Genomic DNA, 26,567 nt, shown 5'->3' with positions numbered 1-26,567 from the left:
ATCTTCTGAACATATTCATTTTAAATCTTTTTTGGTTTCAGAAGCCTTTTCTTTTGTTATAAATAACACATTGCTATAGCAACTGTTTTGCAGAAACTCATCTATTTTTTCAATAGCTAGAATGTCAAATTTCTATTTGAATCATCTCACAACGTTTGGTCAGTCAGCTAGTTTTACTATACGTCTTATACTTGAAATATTTAACAGCGGTTTTACCTGTTCATCCTTTAAGACCAGAACAGCAGCTTTGTAACATCAGGCATCCTACATTAGCATAAGATTATCTTCAGACTGCATTCATGTAAAATTTTGCATGTAAAGAGATGCACAAAGCTGATAAAACATTGAATTCTGCAATGGTGACAATGTATTTTTGTAAGTTGAAGCAAGAGGGAGTATTTATATTCGGTCACGAAACTGATACTGCATTCTATTTCACTTAGTTTCATAAAAGCCTGTAAGAGAACCACCCTATGAACTAAGGTAAGGATGACAGTCAGCTTCTCAATTCCATTTAAATTACAGACTTCTATTACTGAAAGTGTATTTTTCAGTGCTCTCAATTCTTTCTTGATGTTAAACAATAATATAGATTTCATTAACTTTATGCAACTGCAAAAGAACCTTCTTTTTCAGAAACCAACATCTGAAACCAAAAAAGTAACACAGCATCTTTGAGAAAAAGGAGCAACTTCTTGCAAGTATCCTGAGCAGACAGCAGTGAAACTACACAAATGAGCAAATAAGTCAGCTCTTTATTTTCCTTAGAAGTAGCTACAGTTTTTATTCTTGAAAGATTTACACTTGAAAGATTTGAAAGAGACAAATAACTGAGTGACAAATTATCTTCTTCCTTGAGGAACGGCTGCTTTCCACACAACTGCACAGTAGAGCTTTCTGGACATCACTTTCGAATCCGTGGGCTTTCCTACATATCACAGACTCGTACCTCAAAGTATACCTAAGCATGTCTTGTTTGTATTTTGAAAAAAAAAAAAAAAAAAAGGCATAAGAGAAGTTTAACAGATACCCACTGAAGACTATTTAAAAGTTGGATCATAGGACAATTCAGAGTGGAAGAAACCTCAGGAAGTCATCTAATACAAACCCCTGCTCAGAACAGTAGGACATCTTGAAGTTTCACTCTTATTATCTCATGAAGCATCTTTCCTTTAATAATTGCCAAGAAAAAAAGGCTGTGAATTTTACTTACTTAAGAGCTATTTTCTGCTGAATAGTCTTCTAACTGTATTTAAAAAAAAAAAAAGAATAATATTTTGTTTTGGATGTTTAAATACTTATTTAACTGCTACCCCTTTTTACAGCTCAGAATGTTTTCCCAGACAGCTGTCTGCAGAGCTGCATTGCAAACTAAGGAAGGAGGGGAAGAAGCAGGGATTAGACACCACACAAAGTCTACGTTGTTCAGCACTGAACTAACAACTAAGCTGTGTTATTTTTCATACAGATTTCTCTCTTAACAGGAGGGGAAAACATCTTCAAGTCCTCTTTAAGTTTCACTGGCCTTTGCTAAAATTCATTAGAAAGAAAAAAACACACAATGTGAAGCTTCTTACAAGGAGATCTTCACTTAAAACCAGTAACTTAAATCTTCTCTATGACATTTAAAAACATCACTGCTGAAATCCTCAAGATCAGACTAAATTCAGCTTGCTAGAGAACAATTCTAAAAACATGTCAGTAATACTATTTGCAGCAAGCTTCGTGTATAGCTGCATTAGTCATAGATCAAAATTATTTTTATTTCATTTGGAAATCATAAAAAGATTATGAGAAAGAGCTGCTAGAAGAAAGGAAAAAAATGCATGCTTCTATTTACTAAAAGGTGTTTCTGCAGAGGAATAGGAACTGCAAGGCTTTTTTTTTTTCCCCCCAATGCACATATGCAATCCCATTTATTCTGCACATAATGCCGCTATATTTCCAAAAAAATACCAAAGCCACTTAAGATATTTTAGACAATCTGGTTGCCTCGCTTGTAAAAAATCCTCTAGGATACCCAGCAGCCTGGCAAACATAATGTATTACTTCACATAGAGTAACTTAAAAGTCTGAAAGTTGTAGCATTTTAGATGAAAAGCAGAAGCAAGGTAAGTATACGGAACTCCACTGATATCGTTTTAGAAAAACTTTTAAAATGGCATTGTCTTCCAGTACTGTAATCTGGAACAAATATTTTTTATTTTTTAAAGGTAGAGGGATAGCTTTTTTTCCCCATTAGAAAAACAACAGCACAAATTTCATTTAAAAGTTTCAAAGCCCAGAAGACCAACCACCAGAATGGTTTAACTGGTTACTTAATGGATCAGGATTCCAAGATTCCCCCTCGTGTCTTCACGTTTTAAGACATTAATTTTTGACCCTCCCAGTCAGTCATCCTTGAGAACATTTACAATAGCAGAGGATAGCAGAAGTGTCCAGAGCTTTTGCTACCACAGTAAGCGTTACAGCAGGAAAACACTAGGAAGCCCATTTGTCATGTCAGTTTAGGGTAAACAGACAAGCAGCAGTCCCTTTCTTGTTATGGCTCAGCTCTGATAGTTCCAGTGACTGTTTTCTTTGTTGAATTCCATCTGTTTACAAATAACATCCATGAGGCTAATGGGGAAGCTTTGCAGAATTACACCTCTTGGTGATTGTATCAGTTGACAAGGGAAGACAGACTGATGTCATCTACTCGGACTTCTGCAAGGCTTTTGACATGGTCCCACATGACATCCAAATCTCTAAATTGGAAAGATATGGATTTGAAGGGTGGACCATTCAGTAGATCAGGAATTGACTCAATGGTTGCACCCAGAGAGTGGTGGCCAATGGCTCTATGTCCAGGTGGGGACCGGTGACAAGCGGTGTCCCTCAGGGGTCTGTCTTGGGACCAGTGCTTTTCAATATCTTCATCAATGATATAGATGATGGGATTGACTGCACCCTCAGCCAGTTTGCAGATGACACCAAGCTGAGTGGTGCAGTTGATACAACAGAAGGAAGGGATGCCACCCAAAGGGACCTGGACAGACTGGAGAAGTGGGCCCATGTGAAGCACATGAGATCAGCATGTCCAAGTGCCAGGTGCTGCACCTGGGCCAGGGCAATCCTGAACATGAGTACAGACTGGGAGAAGAAGTAAGTTATTGAGAGCAGCCCTGCAGAGAATGACTTGGGAGTTCTGGTGGATGAAAAACTTGGCATGAGCCAGCAGTGCGTGCTTGCAGCCCAGAAGGTCAACTGCATCCTGGGCTGAATCAACAGAGGAGTGGCCAGCAGGCCGAGCGAGGTGATTGTTCTCCTCTACTCTGCCCTCATGAGGCCCTACCTGGAGTTCTGTGTCCAGGTCTGGGGCCCCCAGCAAAAGAAAGATGTGGACCTTTTAGCGTGAATCCAGAGGAGGGCCATGAAGGGGGAGCAGGAGAAAGAGATAAGATACCAGGTTTTAGGTCATGTCAACATTACTACTAGATGAATTACTATGGTCTAGATGATTTGGTAGAAGGAAAAAAAGCTAGGAATTACTCATCTTTTTGGAAATTAAGATACTACAGAAAATGTTCTGGCTTTTTTTTTTTTATTTTTTTATTTTTTAACTATGATTTTAAAATGCTAGTTTAATAGCAGTGTTATCCTAGTCCTCAATGAATTAGACTGTTATATGTCAGAAAAGATGTCAGAAAGAATACTGAGGCCCATGCACACGGCCAGGGAGTAAAGATGTACCATCTCATCTAAAAAAGTATTGTTCAGAAACTAAGTCCTAGATCTTCACACTAAAATAGCAATTCCAAGCTCCCTATTTTAAGCAATCTATGTATTCATGTATCCTTTGACAAGTCTTATGACAAGAATCTGAACGTTTTCATTTGATAATTTTGCAGGTTCCCCCTAAAATTGTAGCACAATACAATATGCAATATCTGCTTAGCACAGCATTCAAAGCGAGCTCTTCATTTCCCCACAAACATCAGCCAAATAGCTGCTTACCTTCAGGAGATGTTGAGACAAACTTAGGTTAAAACTAAAGATGCTTTGTACCTACAAAGAGAAACCAATCTGGAGAAGAGGGAAAATGTCAATTTAAAGCTGTATTTGTAAAACTGAAATTGTTAAAAATAACGGATGCATCTTCTGGTGTTTATTTGTAGGGGGTTTTGTTTGTTGTTGTTTTTAATTGTAATCAGAATTTTTAGGAGGTTATTTACACAAAATTTAGAAGCATTTGAGCTATATGCTCTGTTTCTGTAGAAACCCTTAATACTATTAACAACCAGAAAAATAAAAACAACCACTCCCATTTTCTATTTTGAGTCGTTCTGCAACAAAATTTGTCTACATTTCCAGTAAGTCTAGAAATACAGTAGACTAGAATAACTGAACTAGAGGGAATGAATGCTGCCTGAAGGAAACTTCACTTTAATTTTGAACTCAGGTTTGCTGACTAGGTTAAAGGCATGTCTCTGTTCCTAAGCTTAGGACTTATCACAGTTTTCAGTTTGTTTATAATGTGTTATATCCAAGTAAAAAAGGATGCAATTATTTTTAATACTTGGGTAGGCTAACTGTTTAACAGTTACTTAATTCTACTTGCATACAGAAAGGCAGTAAACTCAGTGGAATTTGACTCTTTTGAAGTCATTATATCCTTTTAAAGTGACACAAGCTCCTTTAAGCAAATAACTTCAGTGCTTTTGAACAACGTGCATATTCAGATACAGTACATCTATAATGATCTCACAGATTCTGCAAAGGGCTTCTGCCCAGGAAGTTAGATCATTCTGTTCACTTTCATATAGTGAAAAAAATACCTACTCATTCCTATGTCCTCCTTTCTAGACAAGGATGGAAAAAACATCCTCTCAGCGTGTATTCCAAAACCATGCTAATGCCAAGTATCACTCATGGTGACTGAAAGCTTTAAATAGGAAACACTAGTACTCACTTTGTGCCTTATCAACTATCAGAGCAAAGTTAAGATCGTGCCTTTGCTGAGGAGGAGGAAGCCATAGAAGGCTTTTCTGTGTGATTGTGATTGTACTTACAGCCTTTCAGCATACTTCAGCTTCACATCCTGGAAGAGAGGCATCTTAGGGAAGCAGATGAAGATGTCAGAATACTGTTAGATATTGCTAGCTTTATGATGAATCAAAGGGTTACAGAATACATACTTGCATTTCAGTGAGCAACTACCGTTTTCTGGTTGGACTGTCCCTTGTCAGAACACCAGAATTTGAGACGTCAGGTGATGTTTCAGTATTCTTAAGCACACACTTAAATCAAAAGCTCAATTTCCAGAAATCCCTTTGCTAGTATCCTATCAAGCTTGAATTCCTACCATCTTCCACAGCAGGGGCATGCCAAGGAACCTTTTTCAGGCTAACGTTTAAAATATATATGTATTTTTTAAATATAAAAGGAGACTTGTTGGATGAGTTTAACAGTAGAGTAGGGTATTAGAGGAATTCACTAAATCTTGAATGGCTGAAAACAAATTATCATCTATCTTCTACAATACTGGGCATCCTTATGCACACTAAGAATACATCCATAAGATTAACAAACTATGAAGTGGCCATAAAATTGTATGTGGACACAGAACATAGTACCTTGCTTCCTCCACAGAGGGCAATAGAAATCTGCTTGCTTCTTTGCAGTTCTTAGTATTTTGGACAAACCACGTCACTCTTCTCGTTATTATATAATATATATTAATGCTATAAAGTTACTAAAAGCATAGGAGCCATATCTAGTTTGTTTACCCTACTGATGAACAGTCCCTGCTTTGCCAGATTTGCAGCATAAGTACCTCTTACTGTATTTTTATGCATTGTAACTAGAATGGTGTTGTCACTCCCTAGTGAGTTACCTATTTCATGCTGCATTCTCTCAGGTATTTAAACCCATCCCATAATCAAATCCTCATCTTAGGTCTTACTTTGAACAAAAAGGGCAAGTAGTACCTGTTGGAGGCTTTTGGATTAGACATCGTGTAAGCCAACTCCTGGATGGATGCTGCAGTCTCCTGAAGAAGGTGGTTAGTTCTGTATACAGTCCAGGGGAGAAGGTAAGCAGGAGCAGCACTCAGGCTCTTGACTCTGACCCAGAAATTTTCATGACATGGCCCTGAATAAGCAGACCAGTTCCATCTGAAGATAACTTTAAGTCAGAGCTGGACTCTCCATGGTGGTCAGGCTCATCCAACAAAGTTAAGGTATTTCAGTGAGGGCTTGGAATCTGTAGGATCAGAAGATATGCACTGCTTGGGGAAGGGGTGGAAAAAGCAGCTCTTTAGAACCAAGCATTTTGCATCATAAAAGCAGAACTGACATTAAAACATTCTACTTTAATTTCTACAAGGCTTAATATGATCTGAACCCTGCAGAAGCTGAACATAAGGCCTCTGCAACAACTTCCCAATACAGTCAGACATACATTAGTTATCCTTTTATGAATATTACGTTTGTTCACTTTGAAATGTACTGGAAAGCTTCCTATTGTTCAAAAAAAAAAAAATCCCTGGGAGTGTCAGTTCATTTTTGAATGCTCACATTTGCTACAGACCCCAATCATTGGTTTGGCATTATGGCATTTGTATCCATTATTCTCTTCAGAATATTCCATGATGCAGCACTTTCCTCTTCCTGTTAAGACCAATACAGAAAAAATAAATCCTCTTTATAACAGTTAACTTTTCACTCCCCTTCCCCCAAAACCAAGATTAGGTGTCCTACTTTTTGTCTTATACCAAAGTGTATCAGATATCCTACCCAAGGCACTGAATTCAAACAGAAGTCAGCCTAGAACTGCATTTAGGTTAAAGCTGGTATTGCTTGATCATAATACTATGTATACTATAACTTCTTGAAAAGGAACGAGCTTAAAGTCATTGCCATAAGAGCTGTTTTTATAGAATTAGCATGCATTTCAGTTTTAAATTAGTACTGTACTGACATTCAAGAATTTCAGTCCCCATACAGACTGAGATGAACAGCACATTTATTTATTTCAGTTACAAGAAAGACAAGTAAACCTTACAACCAGAAAGGCAATGAAGGCCTCATTAGCTTAGTGATAACCATTTCATAATCTAGGCAACATGTTATGATTTCTTGAGATCACAAAGAAAGCATACTCCCCCCCCCCAACAACTTTTCCTTATTTAGTTTTCACTTACACTTCCTATAAGAACAGCACACTGGTATTAACAGAATCAAGAGGGACCACTGATGTACAAAGCCTACATTCAACTCCCGTGTCCCTCCAGAAGGCTTAAGTGTAGAATTTATTCCCAAAAAAATGATACAATGCAGTCATGAACACAACTAGAAGATAGAAAAAATAAAGTACGTTTTCGAATGAAGTTATGATGCATTGAATCTTCTCACATGGTAGTGTACTTTATGGATAAACTTCCCGCATTTTAAGCCAATGTTTGTCTGACTTTTGTAGGAGGGGAAGAAAAAAACAGCTTACATAAAAAAAGAATTACTCCACCAAGCACTCTGAAGAAATCTGGAGCAAGGGAAGTGCTAGAAAGGTGGGAGAAGTTGTTATACAAAGTGTCAAGTGCAATCCCCCCCTACCCCCTCTGCCTCAAATTCAGTGTATTCACCTAGGTACAACAGAAAAGACTGAATGGTTGGCAGTGGGATACAGTGCTCTATGTCCAACATTAGCCATTGAAGAACAAACCCAAGCATGAAGATATCCCACCGCAAGGGGAAAGATGCTCGAGCTCATCTTCCTAACCTGCTCATTTCTGCAGTTTGCTCTAGTGTTATCTCCTCCCTCATTACCAATTTAATTCCTTTCAAGGGACCCCTTTAAAATTCTCCAAATGTCTGAATTATTCTGGAAAAAAACACCTATAGAAATGCTATGTTTAAGAACACAGAGCTGTCAAAAGAAAAACAGTATGAAATTCATGCTCTTCTGAACAGTAATGGACCTAGAAGACATGGGAAGTACCAGGTCAAGTACTGCTCCACCATCCTTAACTGTTTCAAGAATCCAGATGAGGCAGACCATGTCTTTTTCAGTCTATCACTAACAGGTCCGTTTTGGTACATGAACGTGAAAAACATACTTTCACTGGTGCTATCAGTCAGTTCTTCTTCTCCTTCATTTAGGTGGTCAGGAATATAGTCGTTATGCAGTACTCAGAGTACATCTTAGAATTTCAGCCAGACCTGTTCATTTCCAAGTACTTTTTGGGCTCATTGAAGACTTCTGAGTACCTTAAGCTTACATTCATTATGAGGCAGCCACCATGATTCCATTTACCCAAAGTACTGCTTTAGTGGGGCTGTTACCATCTTGAAACTGTAATTTAAAGTTAACCAGTAATACAAAAGAGTACTTTCCAATGTTTCCCATGAAGGAGCTGAGGAAAAAAAAATCTGTAATAAACCATTGCTGCAATTTTATTTTAACAAAAGGGCAGATTTATTCATGTTTACAAACAAGTTTCAAAAACAAAAAGGAGAACATGTATGCTACCCACTAACAACCTTTCAAAATGCCAACAGCCCTCATGCTGCATGAAGGATTCTATAGATTAGAAAAAAATCACAGTTCCACTCACAGTTCACCAAGACAGCACTAAACTAACATGTTTAGACAAAAACAAAGGACTAAGATTCTGATGTATTTTGATTTAATCCATTTTGCCCGAGATAACAGAAATATTTCAAGCAAGTTCCATCACATATTGATGTCCTGCATTAAACAATCCTACTAAGTTCTGAACAAAAGTTATTCAGTAAGTTTCTCAAAATTTTTAAAAATTAAACAGTTGTTTCAAAACCATTAAGTAGTAAATGTATTTAAGAAACTAATTAGGACAGAGGCCATAACTTCATTAGAACACCACTGCTCATGTTTTTACAAAGCATTAGTGTTATCTATTTGGCTATTAGTATTAGCAATTTATCTACAATATTTAACAAGGTAAATTGCAGGCAAAATTTAGTACAGTTTCAATAGAAACACCCTTTTCCTGAAAATACAGCAGTATTTGAAGGACTAGTTTTTTTTTTTTTTTTTTCCTCTGCATCATTTATAAGGAAGCTTCCCATCTATGAACAGGAACAAAAAAGTATCTACAAACCTTGTAAACAGATCTGTATCATTTATAAACATAAATAATCCAAATTATTAACAGCCAACAGCAGAAATTAAAGTATCAATTCAACAATCCAGGGCCTCCTTGCCCTTCCCAGCCTTCCCCTCAAAAAAGGATCAAGATAAACTAAAGCTCTGCTAACACACTGTTCAGGACCATTCTTAAGTACAACAGATGATCCACAGGTCACTTATGCTGAGTTACTGTTCATCTGTCAGAGTTCATTATTACTCCCACCCCCAGAAAAGCACCCTCCAGTCTGGCAGAAAGCTTTTTTTTAAAAAAATAAATCTACATTCGTACAAGTGTGTCTTCTGTTGAAGTCCAAGACAAGAATATCATCTTGTCCATCATAATGCGTGAAGAGACCCAGTTTCAATTTCTTTACAATGCAGCTAGTGTGTTAACATTCAGCTTACAATCAGAGTGATGTTTCCAAACTATGTAGCGGGCTCCCTGGGGATGAAGAGGTAGCAGACTTGTTCATGTCTGTTGTAAGGTGAATTCCACTGTCAACCGCATTGTTATTTTTATTGGGAGAGGGTGGGGGAGTAGAGTTGCGTTTTGTTGGAGCATCATCTTCAGCATCAGTATCATCAATAAGGGGAATATGAGGCTCGGAGTCTTCTATTCTAAACTCAGGATGCGTCATAAAATTGTGAATTGAGCTTCGTGTCTCAGGTTTCTCTAGCCCCTCATACAAGGAACTACGAAATGCATTCACCACTCGGATCTGTAAACAAAGAAAAAAGGTTGTTAAAACGCTGCAGATTTACTGTTAATGGTATGGTTCTTATGAGTTTGAATCCACAAACAGCTAGACATGAGTGAATCGAATTTATATGTGATGCAGTGGAACTTGCAATAAACTGTAAAATGAAGAGCATTTCAGTAGAGCACTGCCAGTCTATACAATAGGAATAAAAATTGTGAAAGTACTGCAAGAAGCTGAAGGGCCTAAAAATTCAGACATGGCACTAGAATTGTTCAATTACTTAACATGGGCTAAGCATTTTTCAAGTGAGGCCAACAATTATTTATTTATTCACAAATTAAATAAATTTCAGTGAGTTTTATTGAATACGGGGGGGGGGGGGGGGGGGGGGGGAATGGGGGCAGAAAGGGAGAATGGGGCTGAAAATAAGTTAGAGGGTAAAAGGGTTACTAATTCTCATGCTAGGAATTAGGATGTCAACTGACTATGAAAAAGCCAAGCACGTGTAAGCCAATGTCACAATGACCAGACGTTTATGAAGTCATGCAAAAAAGGATACCACTGTAACAGCTGTAAATATTCGAGTATATACCCATCTATCACACTAGAGAAAGTTTCTTAATAATGATTTGGAAGCTTAATACCAGAACTAGGAACCTGAATATTGTATTGTACACTTAAAATGTAGCCATGACAGGTTCTAGCTTTGAAAACACTACTCAAGTAGCACAAAGTATCAGAGAAGCAGGTGATCAGCCTTAGCTTACTTGAGTTTTCAATTTCCATTGAATTCACGGACAAAATTCCCAGGCTGAAGTTTTTTCACTGCTTAACTAACATTTTTCAGATTAGAATACTGAGTTTACAGAATTCATAAACAAACATTTCAGAATGGAATTGGATGTGAAATTGGATATAGTGAAGTACAACTTCATTTTGCAAATTGTGCATGTCCAAGTTGACTTCAACTTATGTTTTTCAAATTGTCATGTGAAGGATGAAATCATCTGCCACACACCTCTTCTCCTCCTATGTTCCATGTTTCCCTGACCAACTACAGAATTTCAGTATTTATTCTTGAATTTATATGCATATAGTTAATCAGAAGTCAATGAGCCCTTTGTCTAACTTTCATCAAAATACAGTTCAGCGTCCCCTTCTGTTAGTAGCCTATTCAATGCTCAACATCTCTAAGCAATCCAAGTAAGTCTTCAGGGAAGTAGTTTCAATCCAAAGCTCCTGTGTTGTACAATAAGAAACAGAGCAAAATTTTCTAGTGAACAAGAATAGCTTACTGTTGCAAAACAGTAAGTCAAAATTTAAGAAGACTTTTAATTTAAGACAACTTTTTTTGCACATCCAAGGTGACTTGTTTCAAGCACGGGAGTTTATCAGGACTACTGCTTCCATACAAGATGCACTGAGTTCCTTTATAGTAAACATAAAGCAATTCCAGGTGAAGGAATGAAGCTGGAAGGTTGAGCAGGTCAGGAACATTGACTTCAAAGGAGTTAAGATACACCAAACACCCTTTTAGTAAACACAGAAAAGGACTCCCCAAAAGCAGTGTGTCAAGTTTGTTACCAGAGAAGCACTACATGTGACAGATTCTGACCACTTTCTTTGACCTCTAGAAATAACATTGTTCCCCCTCCCCCCAACCCCCATTTCCACTAAGAATTTTACTAAAAACCTATAAAGTCCCCATTTTTATACTGTAGGTATACAGCTGAGACCCAATGACAGTGGAAATCACTGGGAGGTGACAGGGAGGACATGCAACTTTCAATAAAGGGATGACAAGAAATAGTGTTGATGTGCTTGAGAAGTAAAATGTTACAGCAGCATCTAATACTTTACTATTCATCACATGAAAAAAAATTGAGCATGCTCCTAAGGAGTTTGCATGTTACATGAGCTTTAAACAAGTCCAGCATGCTGCATAAGCTGTCTTGGCACTTTCCAAGAGAATCAGCAGTGACAATGCCAAACTGAAAGTTTGCAATTCCTTTATTTGGCATGTTGCATCCCACCACCAATTTCTGTGGCAAAATGAAATATGATTGCCTCATGGGAATAGTTTTTCATTGCTTACAGATGGTGAGTTAGAACATAAACAGTAATGGAAAACAGTTTTTAGCTTAACAGGACAGCTGTAATTATCATAGGAATATAAACATATCCACAATAAAGCTATTTCCGTGCATGTGAATCAAGACTAATCTGGACACTCCTGTGAACCCAGGACCCTTAGAAAGTCAGCCATGAAGGCAGAAATCAGATAAACAGCATTTTAAGTAATAAAAGGTAAAAAAAAAAGTTTTATTTTTAGCTACTAAAGATAATTAGACAAGAAAGCTAACTATAAATAAATATCATAGGTGAGGAGCAAACAAGACAATTTGTTATGTATAATTTATACTGTCATCAGGCCTTTCTCATATTAGTACCAGAATAGCAAGGAATGCAGTAAGCACTCCAAATCCTCCTGGCCAGATGGCTGCTTAGAGCAGCAACCTCGCTTCACAGGAACATCTGAACTGTCTTCCAGCAAACAGCTCCAAAAAAAGAGAAAAATGAAGTAACACATCTGCTTCCCATTAATATACATTACTTATCAAAAGATGTTCTCCTGGAAGGTGTAGCAGAAGGCTGTACTTCTCAGTTAGACTCAAAAACTGCTTCTGCACTACTGTAGCTTTGTACCAGCATTGGTCATTTGATGTAATGAGATGCTGCAGTGCCCATTAGATTCTGCTCAAATGACAGCATGGCGTGAAGTTGCTCTCTAGAGAATTCTGAATGTCTAATTAATTTTCTTGAGTGTAGTTTGGGATACAGGTTACTCATTAGCATTTTAAGTAGGAGATGCAATTCTGCACATCCTTACTGGTAAATCTACTTTTCATTTTGTGTTTTTCAGGCATGCAAGTCTGTGAGCTGAGCTTCTCAATACTGCTGCAAAGTAGGAAAATATCTGTCACCAATGGAGAACAGGTTAGCTTGTGCAAACTAGCACAAATTCTGGCCAAGCCGAAAAAAAATCAGAAGAGAACAATTAAGGCAGCTCCTTAAATTAAGGGTCTTCATCCACCTGGTAATCTGAAATCTTAAAAAGCAGGAGGGGAAAAGAAGCTTTCTCAAGGTTATTTTAAAAAACAATTATTTAACCATTCTATTGGAAAATAGAGAATGAAGTTAAATGTATAATATATAACTACGATGGAAAACTTTCAACAATAGTTGAATACTGATAGCTAATATCTAACTGTTACACATCTTCAGAATCCATAATTTAAGAGAATCCATAATTTAAGCCTACATACATGAGCAGTTAAGTTTTTAGCCTCTACAGATAGAAAGGCTGAAACTAAAATGCCACTTAGATCACAGTATCAACAGGGCAGAATTAAGGTGAGACAAGAACTGTACTGTCACTGATGGCTTATGAACTGCTGCCAGAAGAACCTAGAAAGGAAAAGAAATCCTTCAAACGTGAATGAAAGTTTTACCACTGAGTGCCTAAATATTTTTTCCTTTTTAGATTAGCTAAATAAATGTTTCTTCTGACTTGTACGCGCTTAAGAAGCCTTGTTTCGCCACCTGAATCCTGATGTTGAGAAAGTTGTGTTATTCAGTAAAAAAGTCCAACAAAAGCAGAGATTCAGAAGTTCCTCACAGGCTACAAAGAAAATGCATTTAGTGCTCCATGTTCTAACTACATTCATATTTTCAAAATAGCATTGCTTTTCCATCAGTTTGTTTACCTTTTAATGTATTATTTGTGCTATATGGAGTGCAAGACAACTACTTAGTAGACCTAGTTCTACGATTATACACTTAATTCACTTATTCAACATAAGTCACCCTAAGAGGCATATACTCGAAAATTTACAACAGTTTTCCTATTTTTATCTTAAATATCCCTCTATACACAAATGGATGAAGGCACAGGATGTGCAGGCTCACAGCTTTAACATGAAACTCTTTTGTTGCAATTGTTCCACCTGTTCTCAGCCCTCTAAGAAAAAAAAAGTCTTGAGGACTCCACTTTGTGGAAAAGCTCTATGAAAAGCCTGAACGATGATTTTAAGTACTAAGGAGAAAATGAGAAACGTTAGGTATGTGAATCAGGAAATGTTAATTTCATGCACTTTAGGAACACACACTCACACCCCACAGTAGTAGAAGCAGTAGTAGAGGAAAACACTACATGTGTAGGGGTAGAAATATTTGTTACATCATGGTGCTGGCTGGCGATGGAGGGTTGCCGCCTTAGAGCCCCCTGAATGGTACTTCCACTCTGGAAAGCATTCACTACATCCATCTGCAAGGAATCAGAGATTGTGACAGCTTGCTCAGAGAGAGAGAGAGAGAGAGAGAGAGAGAGAGAGAGAGAGAGAGAGAGAGAGAGAAGGAGCATCCCATCTATAACACACAAAAAGTAAAGAAGAAAGGCACTTTTCTTTTTAATACAGCAGATACACAGGTAAGAGTTGCATTTAGAGCTGAAGAAAACAGAGAACCCTGAGGGATTATACATTCACCCATAACCCCTCTTGAGAGTCTCAGCCACACCATTTAGAACTGCCACTTAAAGGACTGGGGATGGAGAGGAGTGATTTCCCTCATAACACCCACTGTGTCCTACCTTCTCCAAGACCATACCTGAGTTTGTATCCTGTTTAGGCCCCTAAACCACAAGATCTGACCACGACGTAATTCTCTCTCCGCATGATCAATCTCCTCCACGTCTTCTGCTAGCTCTTCCTCAGGAATCTCTTCCTTTTGTGTTCCATGACCAGCTTCCTTAAGGAATTTCAGGCGGCTGGTTGGAATTGTTGAAATCAACTAACAGTGAATGAAAATTACGAAACAGGATTATTATTTTAAGGGGAAAAAAATAATAAACATACTAACAGACGCAAGCCTTAACATACAATCCTGCATACAATTAGCAAAGTTGGAAAAAAGGGCAAAAAGATAAAGATATACACAGGTTAAGTGCATCAACATAGAGCCATCACTCCAGCTGAATAGTTGCAAAGCTGTGTGTTTCCACGGCACCTCAACTGAGGTGTGAAATTAAACTGTAAGACTACAAACCTAGAAAACTTCAACCTTAGTAGGGACAAAGACTCCACTTTATAATTACTTGACCATGCCACAAAGGAACAGTACCAAACTTAGGAAAAGCCATTAATTCTGTAGACTGTACTAGTATCAAGAGCTTTCAGATCTTCTTCACTTTGATAAGCATGATGTGTTGCCTCATATGAGAGGAACTACATTTACTTAGAAGTAGCCACAGCTTATTCAGAGATACAGAACAGGCATGCATTCCTTTGACACCTGGAAAATACCACTTGCAAGGTGAGTGATGTTTCAAAACCCTTATACCAAATGATTAAATTGCTATTTGTTTTTATTAAATTGCTAATTAATTTAAACTAATTCATCTAGCTTAAGATAAATAAAAGCTATGTATGTTCCAGCTTTCCTTTTCATCCCCACCTTCAGGGCTATTCTGTTGAACTATGTAGTGAAGGGGAGTCATCTTTTGATACATCCCATCTAGTAGATCCACATCAGTTCCCAACCTGTTTTCCTTGAGCATAAACCTAGAAGACTATTTCAGCAGCTGCAGAAGAAAAAGACTACTCCAAAAGCAAAATAAACCGTCCTTCATACTGACGTGGCTACTGTGAACGCTCCCAGCTTACACTTCAGTTTCTACTGTTCTCAGAAAGTCAAAAATCTTTTGCTTTAATGAAATGCTACAGCAGCATGAACTGCAGCCCCTGCAAGACAATTTGGATCAAAGGTATTTCAAGCCATCTCAGTTCTCTCTTCTAGACTACCTGTAAACCTCAGAGTGAGTATTTGATTTTAATTTTTTTAAAATGATACATTTTCCAAGAACTTACTTTAAAGTCTCATAGCCACTTTTAGAATATGCACTTCTGTATGTATTCACAACTAAAATTAATCCTGCCAATTTCATACGAAAATTGAAGTGTTCTTTACAAAATGGAATGGAAGAAACTATACTGGAAAACTCTTCAAGTGGTATGAAAAATTTATACAACTATGTCCTTAAATAATGACAAACTATGTAGCTCTGAAGTTTTGTGTAAATAAGCTTGCTGCTTACAATTATTGTTGTGCATGCAATAGTACTGAAATACAAGAAAAAGATGCAGTAGCTTAGTTATGCTTCATAATTGTGCAACTGGAGAAGATTAAAGAGAAAACTGTTTTGAGTTTTGCTGTGTTTTTTGCTATGCCAGGAAGTCCTAAAATACCAAAATACTAGCAAGTATAACAGTCCTGAGTCATCAAGAAAACCATTCGACACCAAGTTAAATATATTGAAACATTAGCATGCTAATTGTATCTGTATTCTTACAGAAGTTCTTCTAATACTTATCTGGCTGAAGACAATTTCTTGTTTAAGTAGTTACTACAGGTACTCCTAGTTAAAAGTTACTGAGCATAAACTGGACATAGCATCTAGTTAGGAATTATAACTCAGCCTTGTCAGAGTAAGGAATAACCAACTACGGACTTGCTAGCTATTGACCTAGACTATTTTATGCAGTATTTACTGTTAATCTCCACAAATTCATGTAGTCCCATTGAAAGATATGAGTACTTAAGATAAAATGCTTTACATGGAAATTACAAACAAACACAAGTAAATAGTTGACATTTTGAAAAAAAGCTAGTTTACCTGGCCCCAGAGTAGCGTTCCCATGCCCAGGAAAACAGACCACAGCCACTGTTCAATTGAGAGTTCTGAGCAACTAAAAGGCTTTCCACCAAACTGCACAATAATTATCTGTGAAGAGCAGTATTATTGAACATAGATCAGTGATCTGTTACTAGAAAATTCCGTAATAAAAGATTGTTACAGAAAATGTTGCTTTAGAACATAGTATTTACCATCTCATTAAGAATGTACTACTTCTGTCTCAGCTGTTGGAACTGTTTCCAAACATGAACAATCTTCTCTTGCTTTTCAGTTTTTCAAGAACTATTTAGTTATTCTTCAAATGGTACACTCAAGAAAACCCTGTTGGTTACTTCTTTGTGCTTACAGTCTTCCCTCTTCATATGACATTTACAGCAAATATTTAATGCTACAAATTTACAGTGCATATTTATCAAATGAACAACCATCTGAAAGTTGAATGAACTGATCTGAATGAACTTCTGTTAACACAAGTCTTATGATGACTTAATGTAGTAAATCCCTGGGGGAAGTGTGGTCAAGACCTCAAACAAAAGAGTTAAATGAGCTCCTTCTGACTTATTACAACAATCTGTACAGGCCCTAATGAGCAAGGTATCCCCACTGCATAAGACTAATATGCATGGAACTCTGCCCTGGAGAATAAACTTTCAAGTAGCAGGGCAAACATCAAAAGGAAACAGTACTGACCGCTAAGTAAGACTCCTGACAACTCGAAAGCCCAAGAGTAATTTATTTTATTAACACGGAATAAAATAGTAAGACAACTCAAGAGTTGCTTATTTGGGAAGGCATCTGTCCATTAGGTTTATGAAAGGAACACAGTTGTAGGCAGGAACATTTTCTACATATTTGGATTTGTTGGAAAATAATATTCTGCTGCATTTGCCAGCCTAAAAAAAAAAGTAACTTCTGGGGAAGTGCCACCTGAACAAGTCTGAAACTGGGAAAGTAAGTGAATCAGTTTTACATGAAGTAGAGGTGCATATACTTGCACTGCTTGAACTGCTATATATTTGGTCAACTTTGTGGAATTCAAAGGCTAAGAAGTAGTTTAAGTTGTGTGATGTATCTTAAGTCTAAAATAATATAAGTCAAAATTATATTTTGTTAATCATTAAAATGTAATATTGTTTTGTTGGTTATTTCACTACATTGGTATGAATGAATTAAAGGTTAATGCTAATGAGAAGGTGAAGCTATCTTGTGTAAACTATTTCTTTAAATTAAACTTTGACTTTTTGTTTCTCAGTGTGTTGACCTGATCAATTTCAGATAATAATTCATCTTGTTTGTAAAGAGAGATTTAACTAACCAGCTCTTACAAATCTGCCTAGATGCACCAACTAAAGGTCACTAGTCATCAGTGTAAATAAGACCTAAAGCAATATTATCCATACAGATAACAGATTTCTATTGAGGAAGATACAGCTTCTTTACATTTTAAGAGACTAGAACACCAAGATCAAATTGAGGGACTAGAAAACAAAAAGACTAAATACAAGTAATTCTACACTTCAATTTTGACAATTTCAAAGAGGTCTTACCTGAAGACCATGTCAAGCAGGACTTCTAAGTGTTTTACAGTGTGTTTGACTGGTGATTTTTCACATTGTAGAAATGAAATGCCTAGGTGGTTAGCATTTCCAGGGTAAGCAAGAAGTTACTTACCTGCACAACAAACGTCCCCAAAACAATAGCACAGAAGATAGCATTGTTAAAGATCCCTTCAAAAACATTTCTTTCGCCATGAATTTTTCGGGCATTAATTTCATTAAACAGCTGCATCATCACAAATGTATTAAATACAATAGTATAATGTTCTGAAGGAGGGGCATGCAGAGGTGCATTTCTTCCACTATCGATATCAAAAATTTTCTCACCTGTGTATAAAAGACATTTATCAGCAGCTTAAGTTGGTGACTTCACACACACACACAGAACATGCAGTAGAGTAAAAAAAGCTAGGTTTTAAGACTTCATCTCTATAGAACTTTTATCATAACTCTGTAAGTCTAAGTATCCTTACCAGCAAACAGGAGTGTAAAGACCACTACCAGTTGATAGAATGCGTGACCCAAGATATTCTTCATCATTGTGCGGGAAATCAGAGGTTTGTTTCTACCATAAGGCTTTCGCAACAGAAGAGCTTCAGTCGGTGGCTCTGTTGCCAGGGCAAGAGAGGCTAATGTGTCCATTATGAGATTTACCCACAGCATCTGCACAGCTTTAAGTGGAGAATCCTATAAAGATAGATATGTAAACCCTCCAGTGTAAATGAACAAACTGCAGCTATTAAAGGTGTTTATTATAAGACATTGCCATGTTTTGAAGATCATTACATTCTTTGGACTATTATACAACTGAGTTTGAATTCATTTGAGTCAGTCGTGATATTTACAACGTTTTTAGTTGAAACTACCCACCACCAGTACATACCTGTGTTATGCATGCTCCTGTAAAAGCAACAATTACTGCTACTACATTGACTGTAAGCTGGAACTGAAGAAATTTTGAAATGCTGTCATACACGTTTCGTCCCCACATAACTGCTTTAACGATACTTGTGAAGTTGTCATCCGTAAGGATAATATCAGAAGCTTCTTTAGCTACATCTGTTCCAGCAATTCCCTGGTAGATAAAGAGAAACATTATGAAATGTAACAGGATGCACTGTTGTATATAGTAGAAGCAATTATATCTTTGGTCAGCATTTTGGCATGCACTTTGATGCACAATGTCTTTTGGATTACTTTAATGTAAGCAACCCAAAGCTCTACTGAAGCAAGATTTGCTTCTAAGTTCTACTGGAGAATGAAAAATTATAAAGTCATTTAAAGTATACAGACCTTAGTAATAAACAAATCTCAAGTTGACAAGAAAAAGACACTGTGCAAGTTCCCCCTGTTCAAGTTAAAGACCACCAGATGGTGCAGCACTACAGGTTAGTCCATCCCCTGAGTTTGCTATATGGATCCCAAGCAGTAGGGCAATACGTGTGTATCTACATGGTGGAGCAATACACATCGCCAAAAACCTTTTGCAGAAACGTATTGACATTGACCAGCAAGACACGTTATCACTGCATGTGACATTGCAATGCAATGACATTGTTAGGTTTTGAGCAACTGGAATTTCCTAAGACTATTTAAAAAGTTTAAGTTGCGTATTATACGTAACACCTACTTCAAGGATGGCTTTTTGAAATACCATAGACAGTAACAACAAGAAATTTAATGATCATTATTTTGCTGAGTAAGTCATCTGCACAGCTATGTGTACAATTTAAAAGATGCCTTCAAATAGTATGTAGTAGATATTTTAAGTGATATTTAGATAATCAGTTAGAGATGATGTGTTGATGCGGAGTTTATTTTGGTGGCATTTTTCGTTGTTTTTCTTATAAAAAGAAAAGAGATGAACATAGATGGCATCCCCAACAGCACCAACTACAGCAGCTGTATACAATAGCAGAAAACACATTTATCCTAACAAGACTGTTACAGTGTAGAAAACATTTCATGCATAAATTTGTAAGGTATGCTTTTGAAAATACTCTGAAAATTGCATGGAAGCTTTTCCTTCTCTTGATTGTTTCCCACTAGATTAATATCTAATTCAGTACATCTGCACGTTGTAGTAAAAGTGTGGTCTTCAGGTATCCGTCCCATCTCACCACCACGTCCCCAGTTCAAAAGCTTAATGACGAGCCTTTAAAGACTAACATGACCGACTAGCACCAGATTGTACTTTGTCAGCTTAAGGCTGAAGAGGAATCTTGAGGCAAGAAAAAGCTTGAAAGCATCTTAAAGTGCTTTGAAGTAGTTAGAAGACAGCTGAAGCCTACAATATTTAAGGTATGAGCCTGTCTAGTATTAGCACTTAAAGGGTTTTTAATTGATAGGCTAAATCTACTCCAGGCAAGGCAAGTATTCTAAGGCTCTGTATATAATGGAAAATCAATATATGCTAGTTTATTTTCATAAATTTTAATCCAGATTTATAAAGCAGAATGAGGAATTTTAACTCAAATTCGATGCGGAAAGTCACTTGAAGAGTGACTTCTTACTCAGGTAGATAATGACAAGACAAGGTGGAATGGTTTTATACTAAAAGGGGACATTTATTTTAGATGTTAGGAGGCTACTTTTTACCACAGAGGGTGGTGAGGCCCTGGCACAGGCTGCCCAGAGAAGTTGTGGACGCCCCACCCCTGGAAGTGCTCAAGGCCACGCTGGATGAGGCTTTGGGCAGCCTGGTCTGGTGGGAAGTGTCCATGCCCATGGCAGGGGGGCTGGGGAGTGAAGTTAGATGGTCTTTAAGGTCCCTTCCAACCCAAGCCGTTTTGTGACTTTATGATTCCATTCTATGGTTGACAGTGATAAGGTTTTGCAGGGACCACCTTTATAGCTGTAATTTATCAAATATTTAGTACCATGTAGACAATTGCATCAGTAAGAACAAATACATAAGCCACAACAAAGTAAAGACATCTCAAAAAAACAAACAAACAACTAATCAAACTAACACACAACAACCCCTGACTCTGGGAGAGAGATTCAAGTATTAACATTTTTGTGTCTTCTTAAAGATCATTTATTATCTGATAGAGAACTGATGTTTTGATGTTTTGCCTCCTAATTCCTTCAGGTCATCCCAGGAAGAGCAAAATGACAATGCAATTCCCTTAGCTACCATAGACTGCTTAGGACTCTGTAACAAGTGTTTAACACAAGGTAAATTTAGGCTAAAACATTCTGCTTAATTTTCATGAGCTCTGTTAAGACTTGGTTTGGTTCCCATTTCAAAGAGTGTTTGAGAATTTAAATTGAGAAAGCAGAGTAGTCTGAGGTGCCGTTCAGACAAATGAAGATCCTAGGCTGCCACAAAATGCTGTTATTTCAGTTGTACTAGAGGTATCATAGTACAGCCTCCAAAGTAATTTTAAACATCAACTGGGACTCTTTCACCCTAATTTCCCTGTTCTTCTGCATCATTTTATGGAAAACAGACGAATAAGCTCATTTCCTATCGTGTATAAACTTTACTGAACATCAACACAGTATGCTATTTACCACCTAAGTCATTCTGCCATATGCTGAACAGATCTCATTGCAGGAATCTTCAGTATCAGAAATTTTTGTGCTATATTTTGCAACAAGTCTTTGCTTTGAAAAAGGTTTTGATTTACAAATGACTGGGGATTTGCAGTGTAAGCTTTATTCAATGGCAAATGCCACAAAGACATTTTTAATCAAATAAAGAGAAGGTTAAGTTAGAAGAGTGAGGAACAAGAAAAACTAATCAGTATTAAATGTGAGAGAAGTCAACACCCTTAATTTAGTTGTATATTAGCTCAGGAAATAAGCCAGGTTATTCAATCTTCTTCAAAGTGATTAGATAAACTGTTTTATCAAAATAGCACTCAAAATACTGAATGAAAAAAAAGTCATACCATGGCAAATCCAACATCTGCCTTCTTCAGTGCTGGACCATCGTTGGTACCATCACCAGTTACTGCTACAACTTGCCTCTGATCAAAGACAGTGCTGTCAATTATACCTAAAATAAAATGATGTCTCAGTGTCAATAGTTCAAAACAGACAACAAAAATTGAAGCTGAAAGAGAAATCCATTATGTTCCTCAGAACCAAAAATTGTGCTGGTTCCCCCGCTCCCCCCATGCTTAGGAAATAAATCAGCTGGCAAATGAATATACACTCATTGGCGTTTCCCACTATTCAAAATCCTAAGGAAAGTTCTGTTTCTAGAAAAAAAAATCTAGAAGCTCAAATGGTTTTTATTTACCTTTTACTAGAGTGTGTTTGTCAGTAGGAGATGATCTTGCAAGAACACGAAGCTTTGGCCAAATTTTATCTATTCGCTCTTGCTCTATCTGCAAAAAGAGGTTATATTTTGCAGTTATGTGCCTTAACAAAACAGCTGCTGATCTAACTTAAGTAGTCAGTGTGCTTACCTCTCCTTTTTCATTGCGTATTCTCCTGTTAAAATCTTTGCCCTCCAAACACAGAAAGTCTTCACCAGGATTCAGAATACCACATTTTAATGCAATAGCACGAGCAGTGTTAATGTTATCACCAGTGACCATACGCACAGTTATGCCTGCACGCTGACATTTTTTTATTGCATCAGGTACCTATATGCAAAAAAAAATGACAGAGTTGGACTATACAGTCACTAAAGAAATATAGACATGTGAATGAATTGTCTTTAGCTCAAACGAGGATAACTCTTATTTTAAAAATCAATACCGTTGTTATGGAACATTTAAAAAAGTTCAGTCACCTTAATTCTTTTCCTGAAAAACATATAAATGGCTATTCTGGCAAAGGGTGGTTCTTTTTTGTTTTGTTGCCTTCCCCTCACCCTGCCCCCCCCGTTTATTTACCCTCTTCATTTTTCATCTACTGCAGCCTTCAAAAATATCACACACAAACCCCATAATACCCTATAGGGTGTAGTAGTAGCAAAAAGGTACCAAATACTGGCTTTACATTTATGATTATGTAAAATAAAATACAATTCACACATCAGCCCGTGTCAAGTGACAGTAATGTGGATCAAAAAGGAGTCCCATTTACATGCAGCATTATAGTTTTCACTATTGAGAATTACTGCTCTCCATAGACCTCAACAACAAGCAGAGTTCCTTAACTCACTTCTCAGATCACAAACCTTCCTTCCCATGAGAAGCTGGCAGCAAACACAATGGCTAAATATGATCCTAACCCATATTCTTAATATTCCTAGCGGTTAAAAAACCACACTAGCTGTTCCATCTACTGACACACTGCTTAGTAAGCGCCTTAAGTCATTAGTTTGTACAGAGCTTCAGTAACACAGCATAAGTGACGTTAAGAAGTTTTAATCTGCTTTTGTAGCTCCATTAACTTTTCCCCCCAATAAATTAGATTTTCATCTATTAACTATTCTTAAGACATGCAATAGCAATTCAGTTTCTTGTACTCTTTGCATGAATCAGGATCTGCTTTAATAGTCACTGCAGTTCACTCAGTGATCCTACCTCAGGTCTCACTGGATCTTCAATCCCAACAACAGCAATGCACGTCAGACCAGTAACAATGTCGTTCTCATTGTCCCATTCCGGCTCTGGTTCCCCAGCTGGGAAGTCTCTGAACGCCAGACAAATGGTTCTGAGTCCTTCAGAAGCCATCGGCTCAATTACAGTTTTTACGATATCATCTCGGTCCCTAGGTCTGAATACCTTTGGTTCTCCATTAGCACTCAGTATTTTGAAGCACCTGAAAAGGAAAGTTTAAGTAGTTATCAGATGTTTACCAAAGTTCAGTTTGTTGTGGAAAATGGCTTGTTAGCCAACTCCAGTAAGTTTCCACAAGTTTTGTTTTCACTAGACTCTCTCACACACAAGAAAAAAAATACACAATAGCAGCAACTCTAAGGTAATCTCCTCCATATGCACTTGATCTCTTCCTAATTGTAAAACATACCATCTGCAGAACGTTAACTGAGATGGCTGGCTGTCCTGGGATGAAAATAATGTCCCCTGAATTGAGGAAACGAAACACTAGTTGCCTCCTAGAAGTAACCATTTCTCTACTGTACATCAATGTAGTGCCTATGCTGTTGGAGTCAGTTAATCTAGTTTCAAGTTTTCCCAGCAAATTGTCCCACCTTGTTAACAGCTGCAGTCATCACAGAAGTACAATGAACTTCCAGAACATGCACATGATGCTTCAACAGCTGTAAGCAATAAGCTTACAGCACTAAAACCAAACTCTGATGGTATGATGAACCAATCCTAGCATTCGGTGTAAACCTTACTACTCTAAAAACAAAAAATATCAAAATGTACATTTCAAATTCAGACCATTTGGCATAGAGTTCTTAATGTGGAGCATTAAATTAAAAACAAATAGTTAAAACTGACTGAAAAGTTTAAGAGGCTAGACTCAAAATAACATATTCAAGCATTTCAACTCACGCTTTTAGTTTATTTCTTCATGCCATAGATGCCACTGCTTTCATAGAGAGCTTATATTGATGCCACGAATATAACAGTAACAAGTGCATTTAACAATAAATGTAACTTTGTTCATCTGTATCCTTACTAAAGTTTTGCCATAACGCAATGCCATAAGCACTTGTTTCACCAATCAGTACTGATGTGGCACTGAAAAAAGTAAGAATTTATGACACTTTAAAAACATCTGGCAGATCTGACAGACAACTACTGTTACATACAAGTATTTTAGTCCAGTGGTTTAGGAAATTCCCAGGTGCAATACATACAAAGTTTCCACCGCAGCCAGGAAATAAAGATGAAGCAGTTCCTTTATATTTCTTGCTATTTATCATAACTGAAATTTGAAGTCTGTCCTTGATTTTGGTTATCTGCTCAAATGTCAGCAACCACTAAGTATATCTTGCATTAAATCTAATCATAGGGCTTGCAATGATTTCAAAGCATTCCAAGATGAACGCATGGAAACCAGTAAGTTTTATGTAAAGGTTTAATTGAAACTCACTTCAAAGATTTGACTTGAGACACGATTGTAAGGAAAGAGGAAAAAACTATTGTGCTTTAAAATTTTTGCAGCATTTTTCTACCCTTACTAGCAACTCCTTTGTATCTTTTAATACATTTTTTTTTATATATATGTGTATATATATATATATACACACACACACACTTAAACTTTCAGTGCTCAATAGTCATACATGTGATAGTAGAGAATGAGCAGCACAGCTGACAAACCATGTTACCAGCTCTGTGATTAACTTCTTGCACAGTATAGGCAGAAGGTAAAGAAAATGGCTTAGGATGCTAAGACTTTCTTAGACAGTGCTGCTCAAATAGCTTTGGGATTACAGTATGCCAATATTATCTAAATCAGTCTAGGTTTTCTTGTTCTTTCCTAGATACCATTATTTATATCTCAGTTGTGAACCTAAATGGACCACAGGAGTCGGGACTGAATGAATTCTAGCATCTTCTACAGTTCGGTTATTCAACAAGGTAGAAGTAAGGCAAAAAAAGGCATAGTTACTCACTGATGAAGATTGGGTTAAAATTTAGCTATATAGTAATTCACATCTAAATCTAAATTCTGTATCAAAAGGAACTGGAGTCCTTGAAAGACTGACTTTTTGTTGTCAGCACGTAATTGATGGAGAAGGAAAAATTTCATCTTTTCTCTTTAGTGTATTAGTACATCCCTAAGCAGTGATTTTGGGGGCTGTCTGCAAGCAAAAAATTAAGCTGAACTAAAGAACACAATCTTATGTGCTACACTCACACAAACAGTATGAAGTTAAGACTAAAAACAGACTGGCTACAACTGCTGTTTCTAGACTACAGCATGCATGCATGCCTTCTCACCTGTTTAGGAGTTACCACAGCCTTTTCACACTTTAAGGTTTGTCCCAGTGGTGACACATTGCTTACTAATAGTCTAATCACTAGAACAAAAAGCCTCTACTGATGCATAAGGAAACAACTTGCTTTGTCACATTAAAAAAAAAATCGCTCTCTTGGTCAAGTTCAATCTTCTGTTACAGTAATCAACTTTGGCACAAATTTACACAGTCTTTTTAATCTCAAAGTGATCAATTTTGCAAAGTCACAAACCCTACCCAGATTTTTAAGTGGATCAGCTGTCAGGACTTTCCTGGAACATGGGTGAGTATTTTTACCAACTTAAAACTAAAATGGTTTAATAACTAGAGAATAGTGCTAATCAAACACTTTCCTTTATCTGTGCAGAGTTTACATGTTAAAATGAAAGATGACCAGCTGTACTTCTGCTTTACACTTTTTAGTGGGCTAGAATTAAAGTAACCCAAATGCTACCAGCCCACCTCACTGTATAAAGTCAAATAACTGAGGGAGAGAAGCCAGGGAGCTAGCAGCTATCCCAGGGGTACAGGACTGTTGCACTTGTTCACGAACAGAGCTACAGAAA

The 26,567-nt window shown here is 37.2% G+C and overlaps 1 protein-coding gene across 7 annotated transcripts in view; it reads right to left on the bottom strand.

Moving 5' to 3' along the window:
* Nucleotides 1-8,430: 8,430 nt before the first annotated feature.
* The window catches only part of ATP2B1 (ATPase plasma membrane Ca2+ transporting 1), a 63,525-nt gene continuing 45,388 nt past the window's right edge, over nucleotides 8,431-26,567 (bottom strand). For 4 of the 7 annotated variants that reach the window (XM_013182572.3, XM_066995273.1, XM_066995242.1 and 1 more), the window contains 11 exons: nucleotides 23,648-23,885; nucleotides 22,580-22,759; nucleotides 22,411-22,498; nucleotides 22,058-22,164; nucleotides 19,042-19,233; nucleotides 18,632-18,845; nucleotides 18,274-18,485; nucleotides 16,582-16,689; nucleotides 14,517-14,699; nucleotides 14,089-14,175; nucleotides 8,431-9,866 (listed from right to left, as the gene is read on the bottom strand). In XM_013182572.3, coding sequence (XP_013038026.1) covers nucleotides 9,555-9,866; nucleotides 14,089-14,175; nucleotides 14,517-14,699; nucleotides 16,582-16,689; nucleotides 18,274-18,485; nucleotides 18,632-18,845; nucleotides 19,042-19,233; nucleotides 22,058-22,164; nucleotides 22,411-22,498; nucleotides 22,580-22,759; nucleotides 23,648-23,885 — 1,921 coding nt within the window. In that variant the 3' untranslated portion in view covers nucleotides 8,431-9,554. Of the gene's footprint in view, nucleotides 9,867-14,023; nucleotides 14,176-14,516; nucleotides 14,700-16,581; nucleotides 16,690-18,273; nucleotides 18,486-18,631; nucleotides 18,846-19,041; nucleotides 19,234-22,057; nucleotides 22,165-22,410; nucleotides 22,499-22,579; nucleotides 22,760-23,647; nucleotides 23,886-26,567 lie in introns of all 7 variants that reach the window. The other 3 variants (XM_066995288.1, XM_066995263.1, XM_066995279.1) reach the window with 2 other exon arrangements.

The sequence above is a fragment of the Anser cygnoides genome, chromosome 1, assembly GCF_040182565.1.
Source record: "Anser cygnoides isolate HZ-2024a breed goose chromosome 1, Taihu_goose_T2T_genome, whole genome shotgun sequence".
Lineage (NCBI taxonomy): Eukaryota > Metazoa > Chordata > Aves > Anseriformes > Anatidae > Anser > Anser cygnoides.
This window is presented reverse-complemented; position numbering and strand designations above follow the sequence as displayed.